Source organism: Tachypleus tridentatus, chromosome 13 (genome assembly GCF_004210375.1).
Source record: "Tachypleus tridentatus isolate NWPU-2018 chromosome 13, ASM421037v1, whole genome shotgun sequence".
NCBI classification, from domain to species: domain Eukaryota; kingdom Metazoa; phylum Arthropoda; class Merostomata; order Xiphosura; family Limulidae; genus Tachypleus; species Tachypleus tridentatus.
In genome coordinates this window covers 41,158,574-41,186,500 of record NC_134837.1, presented here as the reverse complement: position 1 = coordinate 41,186,500, position 27,927 = coordinate 41,158,574, and the positions used below count along the sequence as shown (strand labels likewise).

The 27,927-nt window shown below is 35.2% G+C and overlaps 1 protein-coding gene across 3 annotated transcripts in view; it reads right to left on the bottom strand.

The window, feature by feature from the left end:
- LOC143237034 (protein dead ringer homolog) overlaps positions 1-27,927 on the bottom strand; it is an 87,745-nt gene that overhangs the window by 9,518 nt on the left and 50,300 nt on the right. For all 3 annotated transcript variants that reach the window (XM_076475870.1, XM_076475868.1, XM_076475869.1), the window contains exons 3-4: positions 12,780-12,963; positions 4,465-4,727 (exon numbers count right to left, since the gene is read on the bottom strand). In XM_076475870.1, the coding sequence (XP_076331985.1) occupies positions 4,465-4,727; positions 12,780-12,963 (447 nt within the window). The remainder of the gene's footprint in view (positions 1-4,464; positions 4,728-12,779; positions 12,964-27,927) is intronic.

The window sequence follows — 27,927 nt, the reverse complement described above, 5'->3', positions numbered from 1 at the left end:
CTGTTAATTTAATACAGCTGGTACAGCTTTTTTTTGTAACCTTCAATTTCGTATTCTATTGGCTGTAAACCTGTTTAACGGTCTAGTTTTCTGGCATTAAAAGCGGTATTTCTTGTAAAATGTCTGAAAGTTTGCGAACGTCTAATGATGACAGACTCAGCGAAGTTTAAGTAACTTGTTGCTTTTTTTAACGTGTTATAATTTTGGTTTCCTTGTTAAAATATTCTTCAGTGTACTGACCCCTCATGTAACGTAATCCACTACATAAATGGAACATAAATTCCAAACTTTACAATCTTGTATCCAGTAGGGTCCAGTAGGGTATTTATTAAATCATGGTACAGGATAAGGATTATCTTGGATCATTCTTTATTATTTTACTCACCGTAATTACTAACACAAAGCTGTTTTTCACAATATAGATGAGTCCCTTCCAATGTCAGAGGTAATTTTATAAGGTTACTACGCTAAAATACTGAATTCGATTCCCTGTGGTGTAAGACTTTGCGATAATATAAACTTATAAATGGGAAGAGGCGACACTCATCTAGCGTAACCTGGGAATAATAAACATTGATGTAACTGATGATTGGCTCAAAGTGTCATATTCTAAGTTACATAGGTGGTTGAGTTTAAACATCAGTACTGCCAAAATAATTATTTGGTTAGCTCCATAGTATGTGAAGAAAAAAGGAATGAAATGCAATATCAAGGCAATATAAAATTTATGTTTCATACAGCTACGTTACTGATAATACTATAAATACGATAACAAGAGAATGTCATTTAATTCGAATGAATGAAAATACCTGTGTAAATATGGTATTCCAATAAATAAGACTTAATCACATACCAACAACATAATATCAGTGATCCATTACATGCATTTATTAGATTATTTTAGCCCTGATATTTATGTCAAAATAAATCTATCCGCCACTAGGGTTACCTGTAGAAGAAAATAAACAAATAACGAGAACAGTTTATACAATTTGTTTACCATAAACCCACACTGAACTGTCTGCTTTGTCCACCGCGGAGAATCGAAACCCGGATTTTAGTGTTACAAGTGGGTAAACTTACCACTTACCGCGGGACAGTAAACTTTTTTATTTTGGTTTGTTTTGAATATCAAAGTATATCCAGAAATATCATTAATATATAGTTTAATTACCTAATATATTGGAAAAGTGTTTATTTGTAAAAGCAACAAAACAACAACCTTCACCTGAATTGTAATGATTGCAATAAATTAATGAACCCTAAATACAAACCTTTACATGTCATGCTATAATGCATGCAAGATTATATATTAATTTAAGTGCCTCAGTGTAACGGTTGGTCAGCGAGATCAGTTAAATACGTAGATTTAGATTTCGCTAGACGTTGGGGCTATGGTTGTGTTATAAAAGTAAAGGTTAAATCCAACTATTTAATGAGACAAAGGTAGCCCACGTCAGCGATATGAGAGTGGCCCACGTCAGCGATGGATACTGTTAACTGCTCTCTTTTATACTGAGTTCAAAACTAGAATTTTGTTTGTTTGTTTAGAATGAAGCACAAAGCTACACAATGAGCTAGCTATATGTGCTCTGCCTTCCACGGATATCAAAACCTGGTTTCTAGCGGTGTGAGTCCCCAGATATACCGCTATGTCACTGGGAAGCTCAAAACTAGAAGACGGCTATATTTGGAAAGTTTTGCACCAAATTTTGAAACAAACGTAACGCCAATAAAGAATAATTGTATAATAAATATATATTAATACATATTTTAATAAATGTTCTTATTTAATTTAACGTCTTAAAGTTTTGTTTGGTTCTTGAATACTGTATACGAATTCTCTAAAATAAATTAATATATAGAGCGAACGTTTTACATTTTAATTTTGTTATAATTAGTGTTAGGGTGTTTTGTTTTATAAAATGAGTTTGAGTTGAATGGAGTGCGATTATTACTTTGGTCAACAGTGAAAATTTCGAGCTTGACTTTAATGTGAGGTAAGGCCGAACGTGGTCCAACGGTTAGCGTGCTATATTGTGGATCCATGGTTCATGCCCCATAGCCCAAAAACAGAAACTCGTGCTCTTCACTTTGGGTGTTTGATGCGTTATGAAACATTAAATTCCACTATTCTGTCAAACAAGAGTAGCTTGGTCCGACATGGCTAGGTGGTTGGGTGCGCTTGACTGGAAATATGACGTTGTACGTTATAATGAGACAGTAAATTGCACTATTCGTTGGCAAAAGAGTAGTCCGAGACTAGGCGATGAGTGGTGGTGATTAGTTACCTTCCCTCTAGTCTTACACTGCTAAATTAGGGACGGCTAGCGCAGATAGTCTTCGTGTACCTTTCAACGAAATTCAAAACAAACCAAACAAGAGTAGCTTAAGTGTTGGCGTGGGTGCTGTTGACCAACTGCTTTCCATCTAATCCACCAGTTAAAATTAGTGATGAATAGCGAGATAGCCTTCAAGTAGCTTTGTGTGAATATCTGAAAAACACGCAAGTGTTGTAGCCCCCTATCTTTTATAACTAGTGGGGAATACCCTTGTAGAATTGTAGTTAATTAGAGAACTGGTTATACAAAGGAAAATAGAACAGGTACTCAAATGTGCGCAGAAAACAGAGATTGTTTTACCGTTCTAATGAACAACACTTCAAATTAGAATTGCTCAAAATGTATATTTCCTTTAAGGAAATTGCAATGGTCAATGTTTGCTTTACCGTCTAAAGTATAATTCATTCAATATATTTACGACTTTAACTTAATTAAATGTAATTTACAAAAAAATGAAATATATTTATCAAAACTTCATTAATAGGTCTGTATGATTTCATGTCAAATAAATATGGATAATTGTAAGAACTGGCTGCCTTCCCTCTAGTCTTACACTGCAAAATTAGGGACGGCTAGCGCAGATAGTCCTCATGTAGCTTTGCGCGAAACTCAAAACAAACCAAACCATGTAAAGTCAAGAGAGTTTAGTCTGCTATGTGATCGTTAGCCTATCAAGTGATATGTCCACTTTCATCGTTATCTAGTTTGGTTTTTTTTCTCAAGTTCAGTAGCAAGCCCTACATAGCTTTTTTATTTACTAATACTTAAATATTTACTTGTTTTTATTAGAAGCATACCTGGATTATTAGGCTATAAAGGGTATTTATTCTAAACCTTTATATAAGATTTGTATATAATAATAATAAAATCAATAGTCAAATATTGTGAAGACTATTTTGCTGAATCAAATGATGATAAAACTGTAGTTAATGTTAAAACTAGGTAGACACTAGGTCTCTTGTAGAAAAATAATGATGCAAAATAATAAGAAATCTTTGTTTTGACTATTCACCGATTTTCGATTTTGGGACGCTCTGGATAGCTAAAATGCGGCATATACATCGGAGATATAGCGAATTTGCCAGGTAGAGAACAAATTCCAGATGACTTTTGTATTGCTTACCAGGGGCGTTTGTGCCAGAGCACTTTTAACAATTGTAACAGTGTCGTTACCACACGAAACGTCAGTCAGTGCATGTGGTATACTGAACTCTCGAAGAACATAACACATTTTTCATTTATTCTGTTTAGTTTTATTTTAACTCTGTTGGTTAAAATTTCATATTTTTCTTTTGAGAAGGAAGAACTGTGCTTTATAATAATTTTTAAAATATTTTCATTACAAATTACTCACTGAAATATTAAGCAATCTGAAATATTGTTTACGTGCAGAAACCAAACACAAGAATAAAATATTTTTCTAGTTAACTACTGGCTTTTTTTTTTGTCTTTAAATTATTAAACTTTACATTTTAGAAAAATATTTTTGTCATACATGATTATTATCTGGTTGATCAATGAACGTAAAAATGACTAGCAAGTGACTACGTTCTGAAAATTTTGAAATTACGTACATAGTATCTTTAGAATTAGTAACTGTTAGCATAGGGGTGTGGGTCGCTAGATACTGGCTAGTACCCCGATTTTATTTGAAAGTGCCCTGAACCTTTTAAGCACCTAGCGACGCATCAGCAGCTAGTATGTTTTTGAATTTCGCGCAAAGCTACACGCGGGCTATCTGTGCTAGCCGTCCCTAATTTAGCAGTAGAGGGAAGGCAGCTAGTCATTACCACCTACCGCTAACTCTTGGGCTACTCTTTTACCAACGAATAGTGAGATTGACCGTCACATTATAACTCCCCCACGGCTGAAAGGGCGAGCATGTTTGGTGCGACAGGGATTCGAACCCGCGACTCTCAGATCACGAGTCGAGCGCCTTAACCACCTGGCCATGCCGGGCCATCAAGGAAACTAAACGTACTGAATGCACATAAAGTGTTTCGAGGTTGTTTAAAATGTGTGTTCATAAAATTAAAACGTAATATTTCAAGACCATAACGTTCGTGAAAACCACATGTTTATTTCCCACATAATTATATGAGAGAATGGACCCATTCCCTACCTGACGATAGTCCTTGAATGGAACCGTAACCGTTGACTTGTCTGGAGACCAGGCTGAGTGGTGTTGAATGATGATGAGCAGGACTTCGGTGTTGATGATAATGATGATGGGGAGAATTACGGGTCGTACCCACCATGTCGGCATACTGGGAATAACTTGATCGTCTTCCCTCGCGCCTGTTGCCGTCAATAGCTGCCTGAAGCTCCTCTGGTACCGAGAGTTTTTCTTTTTCACACTCGTAAGGATACAGATACTTCATATACCTGAAATACCATATTATATTTTTTTAAAACTAACATAAAACAAACGGGTATCATGAGCATCCACAATGGGGAGGAGGGAAACAAGGGGTCATTTGCTCTTCCCCAGTGCCACTTTATATCTTTTTAAAATTAAGATAAAACAAACGAGTATCATGAACGTCAGCAGGAGGTAGGGGTGAGAAGGAGTCACTTGCCCCCTCCTGGAAAATGAGAAACATAATTCTTTCTTTATTCATTCAGCCTATGTATATCACTTTTTTTTATCCAATTCACAACTTCACACTGCTTCCCACTTCTTCCCAGGAAAAACTTTGCCCCTCCACGTAAAAATTTCTGCGAACACCTATGGCGAGTGTGTAAAGTGTAAAACTATTTATAAGACGCTGTACGTACGAGCTACGCAACATGACCAAGCGCTGTAATGTTAATATGTCGACCACAGTTTACTGTTGTTTATTTTTAAAGAAAAATAGGGCGTTATAACAATGTTTTATAACCCAAATCAAACCTTAGCTCCATGAAGTTGGTTAATCCACGAACTACATAGATCTGACTTATCCTGGTCACGTCTGCCCCGCCTTATCCGTAAGGCTGAGAAAAGTGTTATTATTCATTGGGGGCATTACTAAATATGTTTTAAAGAAAATATTAACATAGTTACCATAATAACGTATAAAGAAACATACATTATGCTTGTTTTATGTGGCAAATTTTTATCAACAATATTTACCAAAGTAGGAGCCGCAGCCCCCCGACCCTCCCAAAGTAAGCTTTCAGTAGGGCTTGGGCACTCTTATTTAAAGAATATTAACAACAGTCGATTTAATATACCGTCACCTCTCTTTAAAAGAAACACAAATTGTGATGTACAATATTTACCAAAGTAGGAGTCGCAGCCCCACTCCCTCATATGGGGGGTGAAGCTTTTTCTGGGTGGTCGCCAAACAAAATGTTCGAAAAACAGAGATGCCGAATTAATTTTAATTCTAAATAAAGAGGTCGTTAAAATCACGTTGAATTAATTAAATGATATAGGGTGTCGAAACAAGATGTTACTGTTTTAACTACACTGTTTTTCAATCACTGTGCTAAAATTATAGATTGGGTAGGGGTGGAGAGGTTCAAACGTTTTTATTCCCATCAAGGGAGTCTCAGACTAAGAGTTTGTGAACCACTGTTTCAGTACATAAACTACAAATTACAATGTTCAAAAACGTACACACTCAAAGCACTTTTGTAACTATTCAAATATGTATTTCAGTATTAAACTAGGCTCGGTGTGGCCAGGTAGTTAAGACACTCGACTCGTAATCCAAGGGTCGCGGGTTCGAATCCTCATCACACCAAACATACTCGCCTTTTCAGCCGTGGGGCCGTTATAATGTGACGGTCAATCCCACTATTCCTTGGTAAAAGAGTGGCCCAAGAGTTGGCGGTGGGTGGTGATGGCTAGCTGCCTTCCCTCTAGTCTCAGATTGCTAAATTAAGGACGGCTAGCGCAGATAGCCCTCGTGTAGATTTGCACGAGATTCAAAACAAACAAACAGTTTTAAAGTTCTATATACTACCTACATATTTTTATACGTCGTTATTTAAATCAATAACTAATAGCAAAAAAAAAACAAATAAACTACAATATAAACATGTATTTGTCTCCTTTCCCGATGTTAACAGAATTCCTTAAGATTTCCATTTCAATCTGGACTTGACTGAATCACATAGAAATTCTGATCAGTTACAGAAAATCTTTACCGCTTTCGTTTCGTCACCTTGTGTATTGTATGACACATTCTCCTTTCGCCGGTAGGTGTCTACTAATGTGTTAATGTCGAGATCCTTTGTCACTTTTTTGGCATGTCAGCCGCAATAATTGGTCAATACCGAACGTGTTCACAGCTCTTTATGCCATGCTGACTCATATAATTTGATTATCCCGAGAGAATTACGACGAGTTAATATTTCAACTCAACTCGGGACGGGTCAGCAAAAAAAGACACGTTGTGCCACACATAACCCGCAGAACTAAATCACAGCCAGCTTGCTAATTCGTCCCGAACGAAACGTGTTCCTCTGCCAATTACCTTTCTTCCGGTTACCAGAGAAAGTAGGCCTTAAGCACGGCCGACAGTATAGGAACCATAAAACTCAATTAAGTTGGAAATCTTGATTCTACAAGACATATGTTCCACTAGTCTCGGGCGGATAACCATGATCAAAGGTCATAAATTACACCCTACTGGCTTCTGCGGTACTTAAAACTCAGTTGTCTGTCCTTGTTATTCTATACTCATTGACCATTAGTATTAGTTTGATTACGCTAAGCCTTGGTCTGCTAATTAAAGCTTTTCTATATTTGATACGAAGCTTCTGCCACTGCCGTTCTTGCATTTTTAATCCCAGAAGCTGAACTTGATATAATTGTGTTTTTGTTGGATCTGGTTATGAAATGGTAATTTATGAGGGGCGTTAGGATGTTAATCTTTCTCTTTGATTTATAGGTCTAAATTCAAAATGGCAAGTAATATCATAGAGTAAAATGCACCAGCCAATTCACTTTTCTTAAAAGCGTTCACGGGACCAACTTCTTTGCATGGGTTATCTGCCGTGTCCACCGCGGGGAATCGAACCCCGAATTTTAGCGTTGTAGATAAGTAGAGTTACCGCTGTCCCACCGGGGGACCACAGGGCCACACTAATTACTGCGTTGTAGGCATCAACAAAACCTACTTTACCTTGGTTCAAGAATACTAAAAAGCTCTACCCACACTTTCGGAAGAATTTATTACATCTAATTTTCTCAAATTGATTTCAGCATTGACGGCGATAAACCTATCAGTGCCAGTTTAAAAGTCGGCAAGTGGCAGCGAAACCATTTTAAAAAATCAAGTATCTCTTCGATTTTTTAATAACATCCCAAATATTTCATTGGCGAAATTATATTTCTTAGAGATGGTTCGTTTAGGTCAGTAGGACCGTAACAGTTATTGCTGAAATTTAAAACGACTTTATCCATACATTTTAGTTCTCTTTATGTGTTAAATCTAACAAGTTTCACTAAACTTTGCTTTCAACATTCTCCACGATCAGTAAGAATACTGAAATAATTTGATATTTTAAAATTTTATGGATATTTTTGCGAATTTCATTTTTATTAAGATTAATTAGCAATGATAGCTTCATGTCTGTATTTATGTCTAACCTGAATTTTTTGAACGACGAAAACTCTTTAGACGTTATTGGGATTTATAGGGCATACATTTTCTATAACACTGCGATGCCGAAGAAATTATCGCTAATTATACACTGCTTTAGTTTATTAAAATCGAAAGTTATTTATCTTCCAAGATGATTAATTATCTAGAATTAAACCGAAAATTCATAAGCATGCCATATTACGTATTTGTGTATGTTTTTTTTTACAGTAAAACCACTTAGGGCTATATGCTGTTACCACTGAGCGGAATCGAATTCCCGATTTTAACATTGCAAACCCGAAGACGTATCGCTGTCTCACCGAAAGACATACCATATTGATTGGATATAGTAATTTAATAAATAACTGTTTTTAATAATACAATATGTAAATTAACGTTATATATTCTTTTCATGGAAACGTAAAATCACTTTTATAGTAATTACGTTAATTATGATACTCTGGTGGTTCTTGTTTATGGCTTGGTTGGTTTGGTTTGTTTTGAATTTCGCGCAAAGCTACACGGGGGCTATCTGCGCTTGCCGTCCCGAATTTAGTAGTGTTAGACCAGAGGGAATGCAGCTAGCTAGTCATCACCACCCATCACCAACTCTTGGGCTACCTTTTTACCAACGAATAGTGTCATTGAATGTCACATTATAACATCCTCACGACTGAAAGAGCGAGCTTGTTTGGTTCAACGAGGATTCGAATCTGCGACTCTCAGATTATGAGTCGAGCGCCCTAACCACCTGGTCTGCGGTAATAGAAGTAATCGTTTTATTTAAAACATTCAGAGATGTACATAGTGAGGTTGTCATCTCAGAATGGAAAGTGTTTATCACATATTTGGTTGAAAAATAAATGCTACAATGTGGTGGGATTCCAGCGGTTTAGTGGCAAATTTGGAATCACTTTTCCGCCTAGGTCATAACAGTAAAACTGAATTAAGCAAGAATGCATCGCAATCAGATTTATATAATAATAAATTTGTTGAAAATTTGTGCTAACAATATTAGCATAATTTTTTCGCAGCTATTTGTTTCAGTGAACAAATTGCCTAACATGAAAAATAGTGTAACAGCGATTCTTAAAACCCGACCTCTTAAATTGGGTAATATGGAACTTGCCATCTTGAATAACAATTCAAATTTTAATTCGATATAATAGAAAATACTCAGATGGATCGGACAAACGATTTGCAGGCAAATATGTAGGAAGTTTGCATTGAGACACTTAAGCTGGCCCCCCAATGGCTCAGCGGTATGTCTGCGGACTTACAACGCTAACAACCGGGTTTCGATACCCGTGGTGGGTAGAGCACAGATAGTCCATTGTGTAGCTTTGTGCTTAATTCAAAACAACAACAACTTCTAAAAAAAGAATGTTCAACTGTTGACGTATGCTCGACTGACTAGTAGCATTCAATTAATTTATTTATGTAGTTGAAACTGTATTTCACAAACAATCTACTACATGCACAGAAGTATGAGTTATATTATTTATGTAGTTGAAACTGTATTTCACAAACAATCTACTACATGCACAGAAGTATGAGTTATATTATTTATGTAGTTGAAACTGTATTTCACAAACAATCTAATGCACAGAAGTATGAGTTATATTATTTATGTAGTTGAAACTGTATTTCACAAACAATCTACTACATGCACAGAAGTATGAGTTATATTATTTATGTAGTTGAAACTGTATTTCACAAACAATCTACTACATGCACAGAAGTATGAGTTATATTATTTATGTAGTTGAAACTGTATTTCACAAACAATCTACTACATGCACAGAAGTATGAGTTATATTATTTATGTAGTTGAAACTGTATTTCACAAACAATCTACTACATGCACAGAAGTATGAGTTATATTATTTATGTAGTTGAAACTGTATTTCACAAACAATCTAATGCACAGAAGTATGAGTTATACTTACCAGCAACATAAATGTGACAAAACTAAAAATAAGTGATTTCTATTGGAGTTATGGCATTACGTAACCTAGGAAGGCTGCATTCATCTGAGAGGCTTTGCATTCCTTCTCCCTGAGGTCTTAACCAGAATCAATCTTATTACTGTTTTATTTATTCCAAGCTGTAAATTAACCGTAACTTAATAGACATAGTGGCAGGAAGCACTGATAGAATGATCACCAGGGCAGAAGGTATGTTATATATAAGCACTCCCTTTCTCTGGATATATATATATATTCACTATATTACCAAAACTAGTGGGACAGCACCCCATGATAACAAAAATGTTGTACTACATCGCTAGGTTATTTTTTAATAAGGGATGAAACTTCTTTTGTCATTTAGTCTTCTTATAAAGAATAGTTAACAGCATTGATATTTTGAGGCTTGTCTTCACTCCTGAAATACGTTATAAAACGTCTTGGGATTTAAGTTAGAGATCTCTGATGGATAAGTGGCTCCCCGCTAGTACAGCGGTAAGTCTACGGATTTGCAACACTAAAATCAGCGGTTCGATTCCCTTCGGTGGGCTCAGCAGATGGCCCGATGTGGCTTTGCTATAAAAAAAAACCCTGATGGATAAGTAAGGTTTGGGATGTTATTTGTATGGCATTGTTTAGAGGATACCAAGACTGTTGAGATCCATAGTCAACCGTCTATACATATCATTATGAAAACATAGTTATTTTACTAATTCTTTAGTCTTCATAGTTGAAATGATATAGCCATATTCAAAGCATTTTTCAAACTCAAACACGTAGTAGCAAGATTTATCGTAATACATTGTTGTTATATCCAAATTCCAATGATCAAGGCACTATAAGAATTGGCGTTTTCTATTCACTCTTGTGAAAATCTAGCAGTATGGAACTTCTTACATGAAGTAAATTTAATGGCGTAAAGTATTAAAATCATTTATAATTAATTTAATGCCAAACGCATGGCTTCTTTGAACCCTTTTCAAAGTTCGCTTTGATCCACTCAAAACAGACTACGTTTAGATTGACACCCGATTATTTGAATCGGAGACATTCGGGGAATTTGTAATGTTCAGTATATTTTACAAATTGGTTTAGAGATGTGTAGGCAAGTTGAAATGTCCCGACAGTGCCGTATTCATTTACCATTATTTTTTACAGTTTCGTAAAGTTTTTCCTCGAGGCATCTTGATCAGTCGCTGTCTATGGTACCTGCCAATCTTTATAAATCCTGCTCACCAGTATACCATGAACACACGAGGATGTCTCGTTACAAAAACTTTGTGTGTGCTGTCGCAATACTTTATGTTGTATAGCTTAAAAAGCACTTGTATAGCACTGATAAAACCAAGTTAATTTTTTCTTAAAAAACAACACACGAAATTCTTGTTGTTTTGAATTAAGCACAAAGCTGCACAAAGAGCTATCTGTGCTCTGCCACCATAGCTATCGAAACCCGGTTTATAGCACTGTAAGTTCGCAAACATACCATTGTACCACTGGGAGCCAGAAATTCTTGTAAAGGTGACTTTCATACAGAAAAACAATTGAACTATTGGAAGTGTTTTATAATTGTCGTTTGTTTTGTTTTTTACACAAACAGTAGGAGCATTTATGTTGGTTTGGTTTGGTTTTGGTTTTTGAATTTTGCACAAAGCTACACGAGGGCTATCTGCGCTAGCTGTTCCTAATTTAGCAGTGTAAGACTAAAAGGAAGACAACTAGTCATCACCACCCACCGCCAACTATTGGGCTACTCTTTTACCAACGAATAATAAGATTGATCGTCACATTATAACCCCCCCCCCCATGGCTGAAAGAGCGAACATGTTTGGTGTGACCGGGATTCGAATCTGCAACTCTCGGATTACGAGTCAAGTGCCTTAATCACCTGGTCATGCTAGGCCCATTCATGTTGGAGTTTTAGTGCATGGTTTAGGGTATTTGTCATGAGAAAGATACAAACATGTGCTAAATAAACATTGAGGATATCTAGATTTCTTCTATGGCACCGAGGACAACTGGGATTATAATTTGAAGGTGGAAAACAAAATATGCAGGCATAAAATAATGATAATCATAAAATTAAGGATTAGTTAATCACAGAGTTTCAAAATGAACTATCTGAGCTGTACCCAGCCCAGAAATGAAACCTTGAAGTTTAGCATACTTGCTACAGTACATCTTTTCCCATAATTTTTAAAATATTATAATTTTCGCTGCAAACATTTTTAACACGTTCGCTTTCACACTACTCACTGGTGAGTCGTGCTCTGTTTTCTTTTTAAAGGACCACTTATTGGAAGAGATGCAATGGCTACATATACACTCTTCCTAATGAAAGTAATTGTAAAATAAATAGCCGGATCCTAAAAAGTATCGGTAGAATAGGCTTAGGAGCCATCGTATTAATATACTTAACTCAAGTAATCTAAACGTTTGCATATCAGTATAACATCTGCTAACTTGTAAGAAGCCATGTCTGATATGACGAGAGAAATGAATCCATACAATTTCGAGAAGCTCGTCTTTTTTAGCTAGCTAGCGCCATCTAGGATTACATAAAGGTTTTAATTTTTACATAACAGCAAGCCTCATATAAGGCTGGCTAAAATTTAAAAGTTAATATGAACGTGTGGATAAAAAGACTTGCGACCTCAAAGGTATTAAATGGACCGACACTTACGTGCACAATAAGCTGCCTAGCCTCGCATTCGTAAAAACCAGTGATATTCCTAAACTTCTATGATTCTATGTTAATAGTTCCATTCCTCTACAATAAACCTAATTTCACAATTACTAAATGGTATGATTTCTGCTTTTTTCGACTTCTTTTAGCGACGGTCTTCAAATTCTTGTTGTTAGAGGATAAACAGAAGGAAGAAGGAACTTACTGTGTCCTTAGTGTAAAGGCTGCACTGGTAATGGAGGACGGAAGATTGAGACCTTTGGTTATTTCTCTCCATATTTTCTTGTTAATAACCTCCACCAGACCCCCTCGTGCCACAACCAGACGGTAGAGTTCGTAAATATCCAGCACCTGTTTGGCCATGATGGGGATCCTGTTCACCGGCGTTCCTGTAAAATCCACGAAACCAGAATTAACTTGAGGATTAAAACCAATTTTTCGCCACAGTGGCACAGCGGTATGTAAGGCTGCGTACTTAAAACACTAGCAACCAGGTTTCTACACTCGTAGTGAGCAGAGAACAGGTACCCATTGTGTAATTTTGTGCTTAACTGAAGACAACAACAACTAATTTTAAAACATATAACTGTTACAGCTGTAATCTATCTGGGCCCAAAGTGTTGTACATATAACCTTCGATCCGCATCATCACGTGATCCAACATGTTTTGAAAGGTATTGAACTCACGATAAACCTTTGTAAGATGTACAAAGACTTTATTGTGTAAACAATATAATAAACCAAAGCGATGTTGATGGCCATCAGACTTAGACCATAATAATATTAATATGAAAAAGTAAAACTTTCTTTGTGTTCGTTTTCGAGAAAAAAAATTGATCTTTGATGAAAACCTCCACGTGCATATATCACAACACTGGAAGTCAATCCTGATTTTTAAAGGAGGTTCCCTAACAAAGTAAAAACGAGATATTTCGACTTGAAATCTTTGTAGAATGAATGCCTTAATAGGTAGCGTAATAGGTCATAAATTGAAAAAACTTTAAAACTTCAGTTAATTCACAATTTTAATATTGTTTCGTAGACTGCGAGCTTGTCATTTAACTAACGTTGACGTACACAACCTTCTTAAGTTATACTTATTATAATACACTGACCTCATTGTAATATTCTGTATAAAATTATCAGTAATAGGTCAGTGAAAGAAGAACTCTCGATATTTTAGTGTGAACGACTGAGTGGTTTACATTTATAACTTTACAGTTTTTGTTTAGATTGTAAAGTTAGTTTTCTCTTTATAAAATAAAAAGTTTTAACGAGATCTTCCAAGACCAATAACAAAGTTTTTAGAGAAGAGACAAATAACTGTCAAACGTAACACATAATCTGTGATATCGTACTGTTATTCTGATCGTTGGGTAAAGGTTGAACGCACGTGAAGAAAGATCTGCGGTGGGAGCGAGAATAACCCGGGTTAAGTTGGTCACGTGTGTTCATCACGGTTAAGGACCATTTTGATAAGGTTTTAAAACTGTGTTTATGCAAGAATTGTTTGCTACTCTTACCAAGTTAAAAAGAAATATGTGAGGCTGCATTTCGTGTGTCATTCAAAGCCTTAAATAATCAGTCCTGTTATTTCTTGTTCATTTCATAGAATATTGAAACTTAAAAACTTGCCCCATTTTACAATAAAAATATACTGCATTCTGTTTGTGCCCAACTTGCTTAGAAAGTAACAGTGAGAACAAAGTTTATTAGAGCTAAGTACATGTTGTCAGTTTACTATTCATTTCAAATAACGACCACGTGAACTTATAAAAATAGCATATTAACCTTAATCATTTTGACAGTCACGTGACATAAAGTAATAAAAACACAAAAAAACTAGATAAACCTGACCACTACACGGTTAGTTAATTCATTCAGGACAAACAGGGTCATTTAGTGGCAATCATGTTATTAATCTGTGTTCACTGTCACACCGACAGGGCTGCAACTGAATACCCATAAATTATCTTAAATGTACATAAACATGTTTGTTACACTATACGAGTTATAGAAATATTTTCTCAATTTCATAGCAAATTTAAGGTACTCTCAAGCGGAATGCATTTCGTACAAAATGAACTGTCGTAGGTTATGCTTTCACTTCAATAGATCACGTATTTGATAAACTATGCATGCTGTAACTAGTAGGCCATTGTTACGAAGTAAAATATTTAAATGGCTGAGCAGAAACCCCAAGTTATTATAAAATATTATGCAGTAAGTTAAGAATCGATTACAAAATTAATATCGATATTATTTATAGCGTATATGTTAATATAATGATCATGATTCAGTATTGAAACAATACAACTGGAATGTCTTTCAAAACAAAATATTATCTAAATAAACTAGGTTTTGTTAGAACTTTATTGTAAATTCCTGAAAATACTTATTTGAGTCATTAGGGCTAAGAGCAAACTATTATTAATGAAAAATCCTAAAACAAAGCGTTTTGTACACGGCCTTGAAAATTCCTCATGATTAAAAATTGATATTTTAAGAGTTTCGGTACTTTATATTATGTAACTGCTATTAAAAATATGCTCACTCGCGTGTAAACATTGCAAAATTGCAATTATTTCATTAACTGTCTTAATATCAAATGTTTAATTCTCCCATTAGGACTAAAATTAAGCATGTGTTCTTAATTTCGAACCATGGCTTTTGTTCTACTTTGTACATTAAAGAAACTTGCATGTTGCCCTTTTAGATTGGTTAGATTGGTTTAACTCGTAACAATGAAAAAATATAAAACACAGAAAAGAAGTCGAATATTATCCGTAAATAAAACTATTTTATGTCAGAATCTTTCGATTTGTGCTATTTTCAGAACTTGGAAATGGAACGAGGTTTGTTTACTATCATTGTCAACCGTCTACACTCTACAAAATCATTTTCTCTTGCTTGAAATAAAATGTGCTACTTTCTTAAAAGTCGTACACGGTTCGAAAGAGAGAAAGGCGAGTTTCTGTTTTCTTTAATTTATCATTCTATCAGGAGAAGAATTTCTACAGTTTTAAGCCAGATGGTGTATCGTTTGGCGCGAGAAAATGAGAGACAGTTTGAACGTACAGTAGTGCTGTCTCAAGGTCCAAAAGAAAGACTTTTCAAAATGTGCCAGTGCAGTCCGTAATTAAATGCCACAAAAACTATAAATAACCCGCTTTGAAGGGCAAGAAGCGTTTTCCCCGCACCGAATTTCCTCAAGATCACGAAAAGCTTTCCCGAATCCAACCGAGGAGGCGCTGTCACGGGGGCGAATGCAAAAATAAATTTAAGCCATTTTTTTTTCTTAAGCTCCGTGCGGTGGCTTGTTCTTCCGACAAAGGTTTCTTCTCCAATAAATTGCCTTTTCCCGTAGAATCAAGAGACTTAACCATTAACTGGCAGCATTGCAAGTAATAAAACAGTAACTGTTTAAAAAACCAGCAGACTTTATACAGTTCGTGCATCTGATCTGACACATAAAGTTCTTGTATTTAACTTAAGTTTGACAACATTTGGAGCCAGCCTTCTTTTATTAAAGTCCTCTTTCAGTCAATAAAATCTGTACAAGATAACTATTTTTTACATCTAAACTTACTGTGTTGGATCGTGAGTTTATTGTTTTTCTTTTGGTTAGCGGATTTATATGATCTTATGAAAACTTATTAGTGATAAATTATACACACATAGTAACATTCCTCTTTTATAAAATTTAAAGTCAGAAGTCCTGATATTCTAGAATTATATTCAATATTTCTGTAATAGTGTATATAAAATCATAATTTTAAGACAATCTTAAATTATTTTTTAACTAATTAGACACTGGCGCTTTATAAAAAAAAAACAAATATTTTCAGTTTTAAATGAATTTTCCAATAGTTCAACATTAAATGTGAAATATTAAATAACTTAATTGTTATTATGAAATATTAAAACAGTATTAAAAATATTAATAATTCAAAGTGATTTATTTGACTGTCGCATCTTTCTATTTTTGATAAAATGATTAAAATAAGAAGCAACAGACATTCATGTCTATTAGTGGCGTAACCCACTGACTTTTTGTACCACAAACTGATACATTTAAGTTTAATTGAAGTGTACACCACTGTCTGTTCACAATCGAAACACTTACAGAAACCTGCATTTATAAATATAAAAGTGAATCGTTTAAATCACTGTTTATTATACTTTCAGTTTGAAATCTATTTCGTTGCCTTACGCGTTTTTCAAAAAAAAAAAGTCATGGTGGGTGGTCGAAAAACTCTTAACGCTCCCGGTTGGGCAGCGGTAAGTTTTTAGATTTACAATGCTAAAATCAGGGGCTCGATTCCCCTCGGTGAAAAAAGCACATAGTCCAATGTGGCTTTACTATAAGAAAAAAAAAAACACATACACAAACAAAATTTAGCAAACCCTCCAGGTTGAAAAACGTATTTTGATCACCAAATATTTAAATATTTTTAAATGAATTAATAATATGACCCCTGTTTTATAACGTACCGTATTTTCCGCCTAATAAGCCGAATTTCTGGCCCTAAATTTTGGACCTGATTTTTGGGGGTCGGCTTATTGGCCGATCACTCCTTTCGGAAATATCTTCTTCTTAAGAAATGTTTTTCTTTTGAAAATTACCATAGGCGGTAATTTTGTCCCATCAGCAAAGCACGTTAAGACTACAGTGAAACGTTGTTTCTGGAATTTCATTGGTTACCTAATTACAGTGAGTGGAGCCAATAACGAATGACATATTGATTCCATCTCTGTGTCAATACGACACGTTCTGCTTTACTACAAAACGCCAATGATCACACACAACATGCATGCTGACGCTGAAACGAGACTAAGAAATCATTTTGAAGAAACTTGTCAATTCTTAAAAATGGCTTCGGCTTATTGGGCGGTAATAAGCAAAAACCCTCATTTTCAGAGCTGAAAATTGGCCTCGGCTTATTCGGCGATTCGGCTTATTAACCGGAAAATACGGTATTTGTTACTTGGATGGAGTTTAGTCCACAATGGAAAGGATTGTTGTTAGTTAATTTGTTTGTCTTTAACTTCGCGCAAAGTTACACGAGGTTTATCTGCGTTAGCCGTCCCTAATTTGGCAGTGTAAGACCAGAAGGAAGGCAGCAGGTCATCACCATCCCCCGCCAACTCTTGGGCAACTATTTTACCAACGAAAAGTAGGAGTGACCGTTACACTATTATAACTTCCCCATGGTTGAAAGGGCGAGCATGTTTGGTGTGACAGAGATCCGAACCCAAGACTTACAGATTACGAGTCCAGCATCCTAACCACCCGGCCATACAGGGCAATTGGCGTAAGAGCTATATATGCATTTGTATTTATGACAATACGACAATCATAACCAAATATAAAATTATGAACGACATACATTATTATATATTAAGGGAAGAAAATAAAGATTTCGTCAATAAGATAGGTCAGTCGGTGACCTCAGGTCATTCTTAAAGTCAGTTCGACACAGATAAGAATTCTTAATAAGTTAGTGACTGGAAGGAAAATAAACTGGTATCTCTGTTATTCTAGCATAACCCTGGAATGTGAAATGTGTGTTATTGAAACAAGTTATATGAGTTTAGATACTCACGTTGATTTGTGTATAGATAGCCATTGTGTATTTTTGCTTGACAACGAACAAAATAAATTAACAGGGTAGTTTAATGTGTCCATATTCAATGTCTTGGTATGCTTTGGAGCAGAATGCTTAGTGCACCTACAATCACTGCCGCCATATAGCCTATAACAGGACCATTCAGTATTCTTACAACCAGTGCTACCATATAGTTTATAACAGGACCATTCAGTATTCTTACAGCCAGTGCTACCATATAGTTTATAACAGGATCATTCAGTATTCTTACAACCAGTGCTAGTTTATAACAGGACCATTCAGTATTCTTACAGCCAGTGTTACCATATAGTTTATAACAGGACCATTCAGTATTCTTACAGCCAGTGCTACCATATAGTTTATAACAGAACCATTCAGTATTCCTACAACTAGTGCTACCATATAGTTTACAACAGGATCATTCAGTATTCTTATAACCAGTGCTACCATATAGTTTATAACAGGACCATTCAGTATTCTTACAACCATCCAGTACTACCATACTGTTTTCAAGACTGCCACTCAGTATTCTTACAACTACTGTTATCATTTGCATAAAAACTTGGATGCTTAATGTATTACCATCATTACCACAATACGCTTTAAAAAAAAATGTCGTTAAATATATCTACATCAGTATTATTATATCTTCTATGCCTGAATGGAAAATGAACAATCTGTTACGTTTTTCTTTAAAGAGGCGTTATCTAGAAATAACTTAATTCGTTTAGGAACCGACCTCGATTATTTATATTGCAATGAGATATCAAACAGGCCAGTAGTTTTTATTTCTTTCCACGTGTGTAACAGAACCTTACTCTGCAGTACAGTGCGTCACATCCGCCCTTATATTCAACATCATTAGACAACTTGTGAATAAACCAATGAGAGTGAATATTTATATAAAAAGATGTGTCTGGTCTATAAATATTTCCCACGAAACACCTCAAAGGATTATTTTGTTCTCTCTGTGTAAAAACTCAATACAACGGTTGTTTAGGGCTTGTCAGGAAAGCAGATGTCCACGTTGCTGTTTAATTTAAACAAACATAATGATTTTGAACACATGAGAACGTTTGATATAAAAGCATAACATGCACAAATATCCTTTGAATCGTATGTTTTATCTTCCATTTATATAGACTTCTATCTATATTTATTCATCCATTTATGTGCTTAAAAAATCAACATGTAGCAAGCTTGATAATGTGGTGTTCATAAGGGTAAAAGGTATAAAAAAGAAAATATTACATCTCGTGTCACCAGGTGTGTGGACAATACTTTAGATGAGCTATCATCAATAACTCATGCCGAGCTTACATCAGACCCAATACGAGTGACGTACCGTCAAAGGAGAGCCTATTGACAAAAACAAGTGCCGCTGAGAATTCTCTCCCATCCTGTATCTCTTCCACTACACGAGATCCTGGCTTGATTTACCTACTACAGGAGTCAGATTACCCACCCCACATAATCCACCTTCGTTTCGAAAATCTCGCACATACTTAAGTTTGGAATGTGAGATTTTGTTAAGGAAACATGAGTGCAAACCGGTAACATTCTCAACTGTAACGAGCACGTGGTTCAAAGGCCCGTTTTTTTTTTTTTATTTGCTGACCACAGTGTAACAGTGTTACCTAAGGAATTTAAAACTCTTCGAAAGCCCACGCCTATGCTGGTCTCTATCATTTGCATACAAAATGTATACGCTCGAGGAGAGAGAGAGAAAATCCTTCCGTTTGAAAGCAGATTGATAGCACTTAAATACTACATAAAAACTGTAATGTGAAGAAAAGGGCGCTTGTATAAAGTTCGTCTATTTATTTGTATGACCATGAAAAAGAAAAAAGAAACACGAAGAAATATAAGATCTTAACAGAGATAGTTGTGGTTTTTAAGACGTTAGATTCAAACCTGATCGATTTAAAAGTTAGACTAATATATTATTCTGATGAGTATTTAATTGCATATGACACGTCAGTTTCTCTGGTTAAGTCTTATTTAATTGCATGTTCTTCCAATTTAATATTAAGTTAGTATAGACAGACTTCCAGTAAGACACTTAATCCAATCTTTCGTAAATATGGTTAAGAATTTAAATTTGATTTTATACACTTTATCTTGAAAATGTAACTCATTAAAAAAATATGTGAAGGGACTTGATACATTTCTTATTAAACAGCATATGCAACCTCTATGCATTAGTTACGTTAACTAACATCTTGTGAAAAATGGAATTGACCCAAAAGTACAGTCGGAACATTCGAACATGTCATGTATACAAATGTAAACTTTTTATCTTTGAAAGGTTTTTCACAAAATGTATGACGTTTGGATATGTTTACTTAGCCATCATAGTTTTTGTTGTTGTTGTTTCGGGAGTAGGGTGGGGCTTATATTAAGAAAGCAGTGAAGATGATAGACATATTTGCGTATAAAATTATAATTGAATATATGATTCACGTTTATTATTATAAGTATTCCCTAAAGGTCAAATATTATCATTCACAAAAATGAAACTTAGAAAAGATTTATATGTATTATATATGTGCGGTTAAATATATTCCTTTCATTTAAGCAATGAATTACTAAACAAAAGGTCGTTCACCTCAGGTGACCTAGTAGTAGACAGCGCCATCTGTTGCGTTCACTGTTCATCGTCTTGCTTAAGTCTGTATCATTGCCAAGAAAAGTGTTTATAAAATGTATAATTATATTTTAAACAGCGAGGTAGGTAGTTTTAAGGTTTGATATAAACACGTCAGACAGCAAATCCCTCGATACACTTACAGTTTATGAAAATTTATAATATACTTATGTGCACTGAAAATATAATACAGCACGTGTTTATAGCGGAAGTCTTTTAATCCTAGGTCTACGACAACCAGCAGTTAAAACTTGGTTTGAAACCTTACAACAGTTACATTTAATTAGAAAGTAAATTAGCAGTAAATCTATGTAGATCAACCAGCCAGTCTCTATCAATCACAGCAGCTGTATGGTTGCTCGCTAGGATTCCTGAGATTAAACACTGATTCATATACGGTTTCTTTAATGAATTCATTTCCTTTCTATGTTTATACAGCGAGTCATCTCACCAGCTGCAAACCATATATAGAATATGACAGTCTTATTTTGCGTGGTATCAAATACTTGTCCGGTTTCATACATTATTAGTACAGGACAATTACACTTTGCGAATCCTCATCTAATCCCCACCTTTTCTCTTTAACTTAAAACGTTTAAAACGAGATTATATCTTTACCAAAATCTATGCAAAATGTTTTGTACCTACGTAATATATCAACGTTTCCACAATAGTATAAGAAAAAATAAACTCAAGAAAATAACATGTCATTTGATTTTTATTTTGCCTGAAATAAAACTGAACATCATTTATGAGTGGTGTTGCTAATAAAAGAAAAATTTCATTGACATTACGAATTACTTAACCTTTGACAGAAACAACCTCTGTACGTCTGACTTCGGTCACGACACTGTTGTGCATTTAAAATTTTCGTATTTATTCTTCGGTAAGCTATGTGTAGCGAGTGCTTAGCTAAGGAACAGAAAACCCCAAGATTCAAATCATGATGTGTCCTACAACATGTTTCGCAGATCAACTGCATCAGTCAGTCATGATACATGGTTATGAGTAGTTATATAAGTGGCTACTGCTAATAACTAGTTGTCTTCCCTCAAGTCAGCACTTCAAAATTAGCTGCAGTTATACCTAAACCTCGGGGTCTCTAACGTGACCTTTCAGTTCATGAGTGGCATTAGGTATCTTTTATATTGCAAATAACAAATATCAAAATATTTTGCTAGTTAATGAAATTGTATTGGGCTCTCAATATTAGGAAGATAATGCCCATTTTTATATAAAAAGGATGTGATATAACGCAACAGTCGACGGCAAGTTGTCCGCAAAGACTGATTTTCCCCCCAATTATTGTTGTTGCGTAAAGATTTAAGAGTAATTAAATGACAATAGCTTTAAAACAGTTTATGTTTGAAAGACTATCGGTTCTAGAAGTTATATACTTCTGCTGGGTATTGGTGAATCAATAATTACGTTTTCATGTTTTCATCATTACAGCTCTTTCAGTCAGTTTTGGAAGTTGCACCAGAATTGTCAGTAATGTTTCAACTGATAACTAGTCTTTGGCTATTAGTTGCTATTAGTAGAGAGAGATCAGTGTTCTTCATAAACAAATTGTTGTCAATCGAAAATTTATAAGTCGAATATGTTTTTATTTGGTCCAAAGTCACACAATAGGATCTATTTACCACGAGGAACAAACCTCAGATTTTAGTATTGGAAGGTCAGAAATTTACCATTAAATCATTTGAAGGACGGATGTGATGAATAGGAAATTAACATGTTCATTGATTGTTTGGTTGTTTTTTTTTTATTTCGCGCAAAGCTACACGAGGGCTATCTGCGCTACCCATCCGTAATTTAACAGTGTAAGAGTAGATAGAAGGCAGTCAGTCTTCATCACCCACTGCCAACTCTTGGGCTACTCTTTCATTCATGTTTGGTATGACGAGAATTCGAGGCGCGACCCTCAGATTACGAGTCAAGCGGCCTAACCATCTGGCCATGTCAGGGCCTTACCATTTGAATTGCGCAATTTTATGCTTTATAAGGAAAATTTAAATTTAGTTTTGAGACAATATCATTTTTACTGCGTCTCTGGAAACTAATGTCACAGCTGAAAGAAAAAAATATATACAAACTTATCACTGCTTCTTTGTGAAATAATTTCCACGTTCATGATTCAAATGCTTAAAATATTAAATATCAACATGAAATGATTTTAGATAAATTATAGTTACAGCTGCATATAAACATATGCAAATAAGTAGATTAATGTGGCTCCAGTAGTTGCAATAAGTATTAACTTGAAAATTATTCATTTATAAGAGAATAAACAATACACAGATATTTACGTCTGCATTACTTTTTTATACGTCATTCACACGATTAGTATCAATAAACATTCATAACTGGTATTTAACTCTTCAGGTTGTGTTTCTTCGACAATGAATTTTTTGTTTCTAGAATGTTCGCACAAAGCTAACACTAATTTTGAACTGTTAGGTTAGAAGAACGACAGTTAGTCAAAACACCCAGTGTCAGCTTTGGTGCTAGTCTAACCTGGGCGAATTGTGAGACTTGACAATCAATCTTATAGTGCACTCACAGTCCCAAAGTGTTTTGTTTTTTTTTTGTCAATGGGACGCGAACCATTAACCCTTGAATCCGCATTCCGGGCATGCTAGCCAATCACAAACGTTAAATATAAAAGAAGACAAGATTTGTTTTTGGCATCGTCTCTATGGAGGTTACGGATATGCTTTCATGATTGGTTTACTTACTCATGATGTTTCCTTAATCATAAGCCTAAACAGGAAGAACAGCAAACACTCAGTGTCGAAAAGGAGGGGCTGTCACATTTTACCTCATACCAATAAACTATAGTCACACATTCCTTTGAAAAAAATAAGGACTACTAGGAAAGTGGAAGAGGAAACATTCGGCGGCTGTAGAACTATCTTGCGCTTCCTTATGTCCTTTTTTTGAGGAACTAAATGATAATAAAGATATGCCAATCTCAACCCACATTTCTTTTGATAAAAGTGTGAAAACAATGAACTGAGCAATAATAAGTTAAACCACTAGTAAGTTATTTATTATATATAATGCCTACTAAACCGATTCCCTGATGCCAAAAATATTGTTATTCTATAATAGAACATGTCATTGACGATTTATGTCACTAGTTATCGACAAAAGAAAACAAAAACCGTTAAAAAATGACACTGGATATCTATCTTTTGCTGAGAAAAGTAACAACATCAACAGTTGACAGAATAATATGTACCCAAAAACCAATTAATATTAATAGTAACATAAAAAATAAGACTACAACGATAAACCTACAGCACTGTCCTAATAACTTGAGCATGTAAATTGTTGGGAAAAAGTGCCCTGTTCAAAGACTGTAAATGCTGCAGTATTCGTGAGTAGATGGCACTGTTGTTGACTACAAGTCAAATACATGAACAGATAGTGCCGATTCTCAACATTCAACGATCAATTATTGTTGTGGATGCTAAGTCAAACACATGGACAGGCAGAACTGAATCTCGACGTTCAAAGATCGATTACTGTTCGTGTGAAAGAGATGTCAAACATGTGAACAGGTAGCATTAAGTCTTACAAACCCAAAGTTCTACGACTTTATACAAATAAAAAATGAGTCAAACACGTAAAACGACACCAGTGACTCCTTTTTATGCAAAGCTTGACCAATGTTTGTCTGTAGCACTAGCCTCCTTACTTAAAGCTAGACTATTATCTTATGCAGGTAAAAAGACAATACATGTGAGCGAATGGTAATGATTCCTCTACGATAGGCTTGATCCAAATGTTGTATATAATTTTAACTACTGTGCATTTCTTGTATCTTCTACATATGTTCCAATGGAATAGTGGTCTAAAAAGAACAAAAATACATAGAAGAATAACGTTTGCTTGTTTGTAGTTCAACACAAAGATGCACAATGGGCTATCAGTGCTCTGCCCACCACGTGTATCGAAGCACGATTTCTAGCGAAGAATAACGTACTAACCAGAAAATAGCGAAAACAGCAGGATGGTTGTCGGGCAATATTATAACGAACTAGAATTTTTTTATATACTTATAAGATGAATCACACGTTCGTTATAAAACTAAATATAACCATTTTTTATGTGCAATAAATAACCTTATTACATAGGTTTTTTCTAAGTCGTTATAATGTGAGATTTATACAGAGTTGACTTAAATAACTGAATAAGGTGAATCATTTCGTAAAAAAAACCCCAACAAAAACAGAAGTTTAACCAGTAGGTTCCTTGTGTTGGTTGATAGGGAAATATTATATCCTCTGGCAACTTCCTGTTAAGTGAGTAAAACTGTTTACTGTGTGTGTTTCCCTTGAGTTAAGGTCAGTCCAGATCAAACGACCATCCCTTATTTTTGTCTCTGAAACATTGGGAAAAGAAGATAAATATAGAAGTCTCAGTGAAAGCATTAAACACGCTGGAGGCATCTAAGTACGTGGAAATGGGAACGATAACAAAGTATCGGCGCCGTTTCCACGTGCGCGGATTTATAAGCTCGATTTCTGTCCCCATCCAGACGAAAATTCCCATTAATTCAGTTACTATTTTGAGTATAGGAACACACGTTTTCAGCCTGAGCACGAGTAAGGGAAGCGAAGATGGGGTGAGGAAAACGTGCTACTAATACGGTTAGAATCTTAGAAACTTTAAAAAAAAAAACTCTTTTTCGCTCACCTATGAGCAGCAACACGAACTGATTCGTCTTTTAATTAATTTAAAGCTGGTTATTTATTTATATGCTATTTATATGATAGTTCTAATAAATAGCTTTCCTTTCCAAAATGTTCACAGTGGCAAGACACAATAACATTTTTGGAAAAACAAAATTTTTCGCAAAAGAATTGTTTAAAAGTGAACAAAATTTTATTAAACTGTACTCTTCCAGAATCTTCCCCATCACACTAAACACTCTGGCCCTTTCAGCCGTGGGAGCGTTATAATGTGCGGTCAATCCCACTATTCGTTGGTGAAAGAGTAGCCCAAGAGTTGGCGGTGGATGATGATGACTAGTTGCCTTCCCTCTAGTCTTACACTGCTAAATTAGGGACGGCTAGTGCAGATAGCCCTCGCGTAGCTTTGCGTGAAATTCAAAAGAAACCAAACCAATCCTGAAACTTCGTTAATCAGTACACACAGCCCACAGTAACTTAAGGTGGTAGTAGCTATAAACTTTAAATAAGTTCCTACTTCTGTGGTAGTCCCGTTTAATGCACACACATATACAAAGGTTTGTCTAACTGGAAGCCTGATAAAGCAAAATCGAATTAACGTTACATAAGACCTCACCGAAAAACAAAAATGATATTTAATATTTTGAAAACTAAAAATCTGTTTGTTTAGAATTAAGCACAAAGCTACACAATGGACTATCTATGCTACACCCACCACGGGTATCGAAACCCGGATTTTAGTGGCGTAAGTCCGCAGACATACCACTGTGCCACTGGGGGGCGAAACTGAAAGTGTTAGAAGAAATTTAAAAGATAAACTATCAGCTAGATTACAGTTCTATCTACTTCATCAACCATCGTTAAAATACGCTTTTAATTATTGTGTAACATCAATTTACTTGAACTATAAATGGCAATTATTAGGGTTAACGTGTTATACATGAAAGGGCTAACGCCACTGACACCACTGTATTTCACAGCGAAGAATTGTTTTTCTAATACAAATGTTATCAAACTGTGAAATAGGTGGAGTAAAATTATGATCTCAGTATATAAACAGTGACAGAAATAGTAAATTCCTTAGTAAAGTTCTATTGTTATACTCCTCGATTAACGATATTAATTAATCTACTAGTTTAAAAAACATTCTTATATCATCAAATTATTTATTAATAAATACTTGAAATTACAATATGAAAAAATAAGAGGGGTTTAGGCTTGATTTAAGGTGAACGGTTTCCGTGGCATCTCGAGGGTAGGATAAGAGTACAAAGATAGATTTAATACCAACTAAGTCGATTATGCTCGTAGTAGACCGAAGTCTCTCTCTCCACCACAAATACGAGAGAATTGCTACAGGAAATATATCAGCCTTTGTCCCAGTAGAGCAGTTAGAAGAAACTTCCATAATAACTACTATCAGTCTGTCCATTTAACTTTTCTTTCAATACTGATCTTGACTACTGGGTAAACTACACTGAAGCAAGAGTACTTGACAGAGCTTATAATATTAATAAAACAAAAATCACCTCATTTACTTGTACGGCATATTCTCTTTCTACCTGACTAAACTTCTTGTCAACATTTTAACGAAAAGTTAAACCCAGAAACCCGAGTTGCTCCTTTGTCATAAGAAACGTACAGACATAACCTGGCGTATCAGCAACACAGCCCGCCATGGCCATGTAGTTAGGGCGTTCGACTCGCAATCGTCACACCAGATATACTCGCCCTTTCAGCCGTGGTGGAATTATAATGTTATGGTCAATTCCACAATTTGTTGGTAAAATAGTAGGCCTAAAGTTGGCAGAGGGTGGTGATGACTGCTTTCCACTGCTAAATTAGGGACGGCTAACACAGACAGCCCCCTTGTATCTTTGTGCGAAATTCACAAACAAAGAAATCAACAGTAACCGAGACATTTATTTACATGATTCTTTATGTATCGTTATAAATTCATAAACTAGCTCATAAGAAATAAATATTTAAAACAGTTCAAATGTAATGTTCAAGAAGAAACATAACACTTAAACTTTAAATGAAGCTTTTCTTCATTTAGGGTTAGAAACAGTGCTCACTTTCTACTGTAATAAACTCCACTCATATGGTAGATCTACACATTATTTAGCCTTAAGCAGAACTGCAGTGTTTAAATCAGAAGATAAATTAACCACTTCTATATAAAGAGTTCACCAAAGGTGATCGAATGTTTGGACTTCTTTTTTTCCTACAAATGTTTGGGTTTTCAGTGAATTATAATTAGTGGTTGCCACACTGGATTATTTTCTTCGCCCAACACGTTTGTTATATTTGATATTTTTAATCCGAATGGCACTTTGTGACGCATGGGCTCAGCTGTTAAGTCAGAGACCTCAA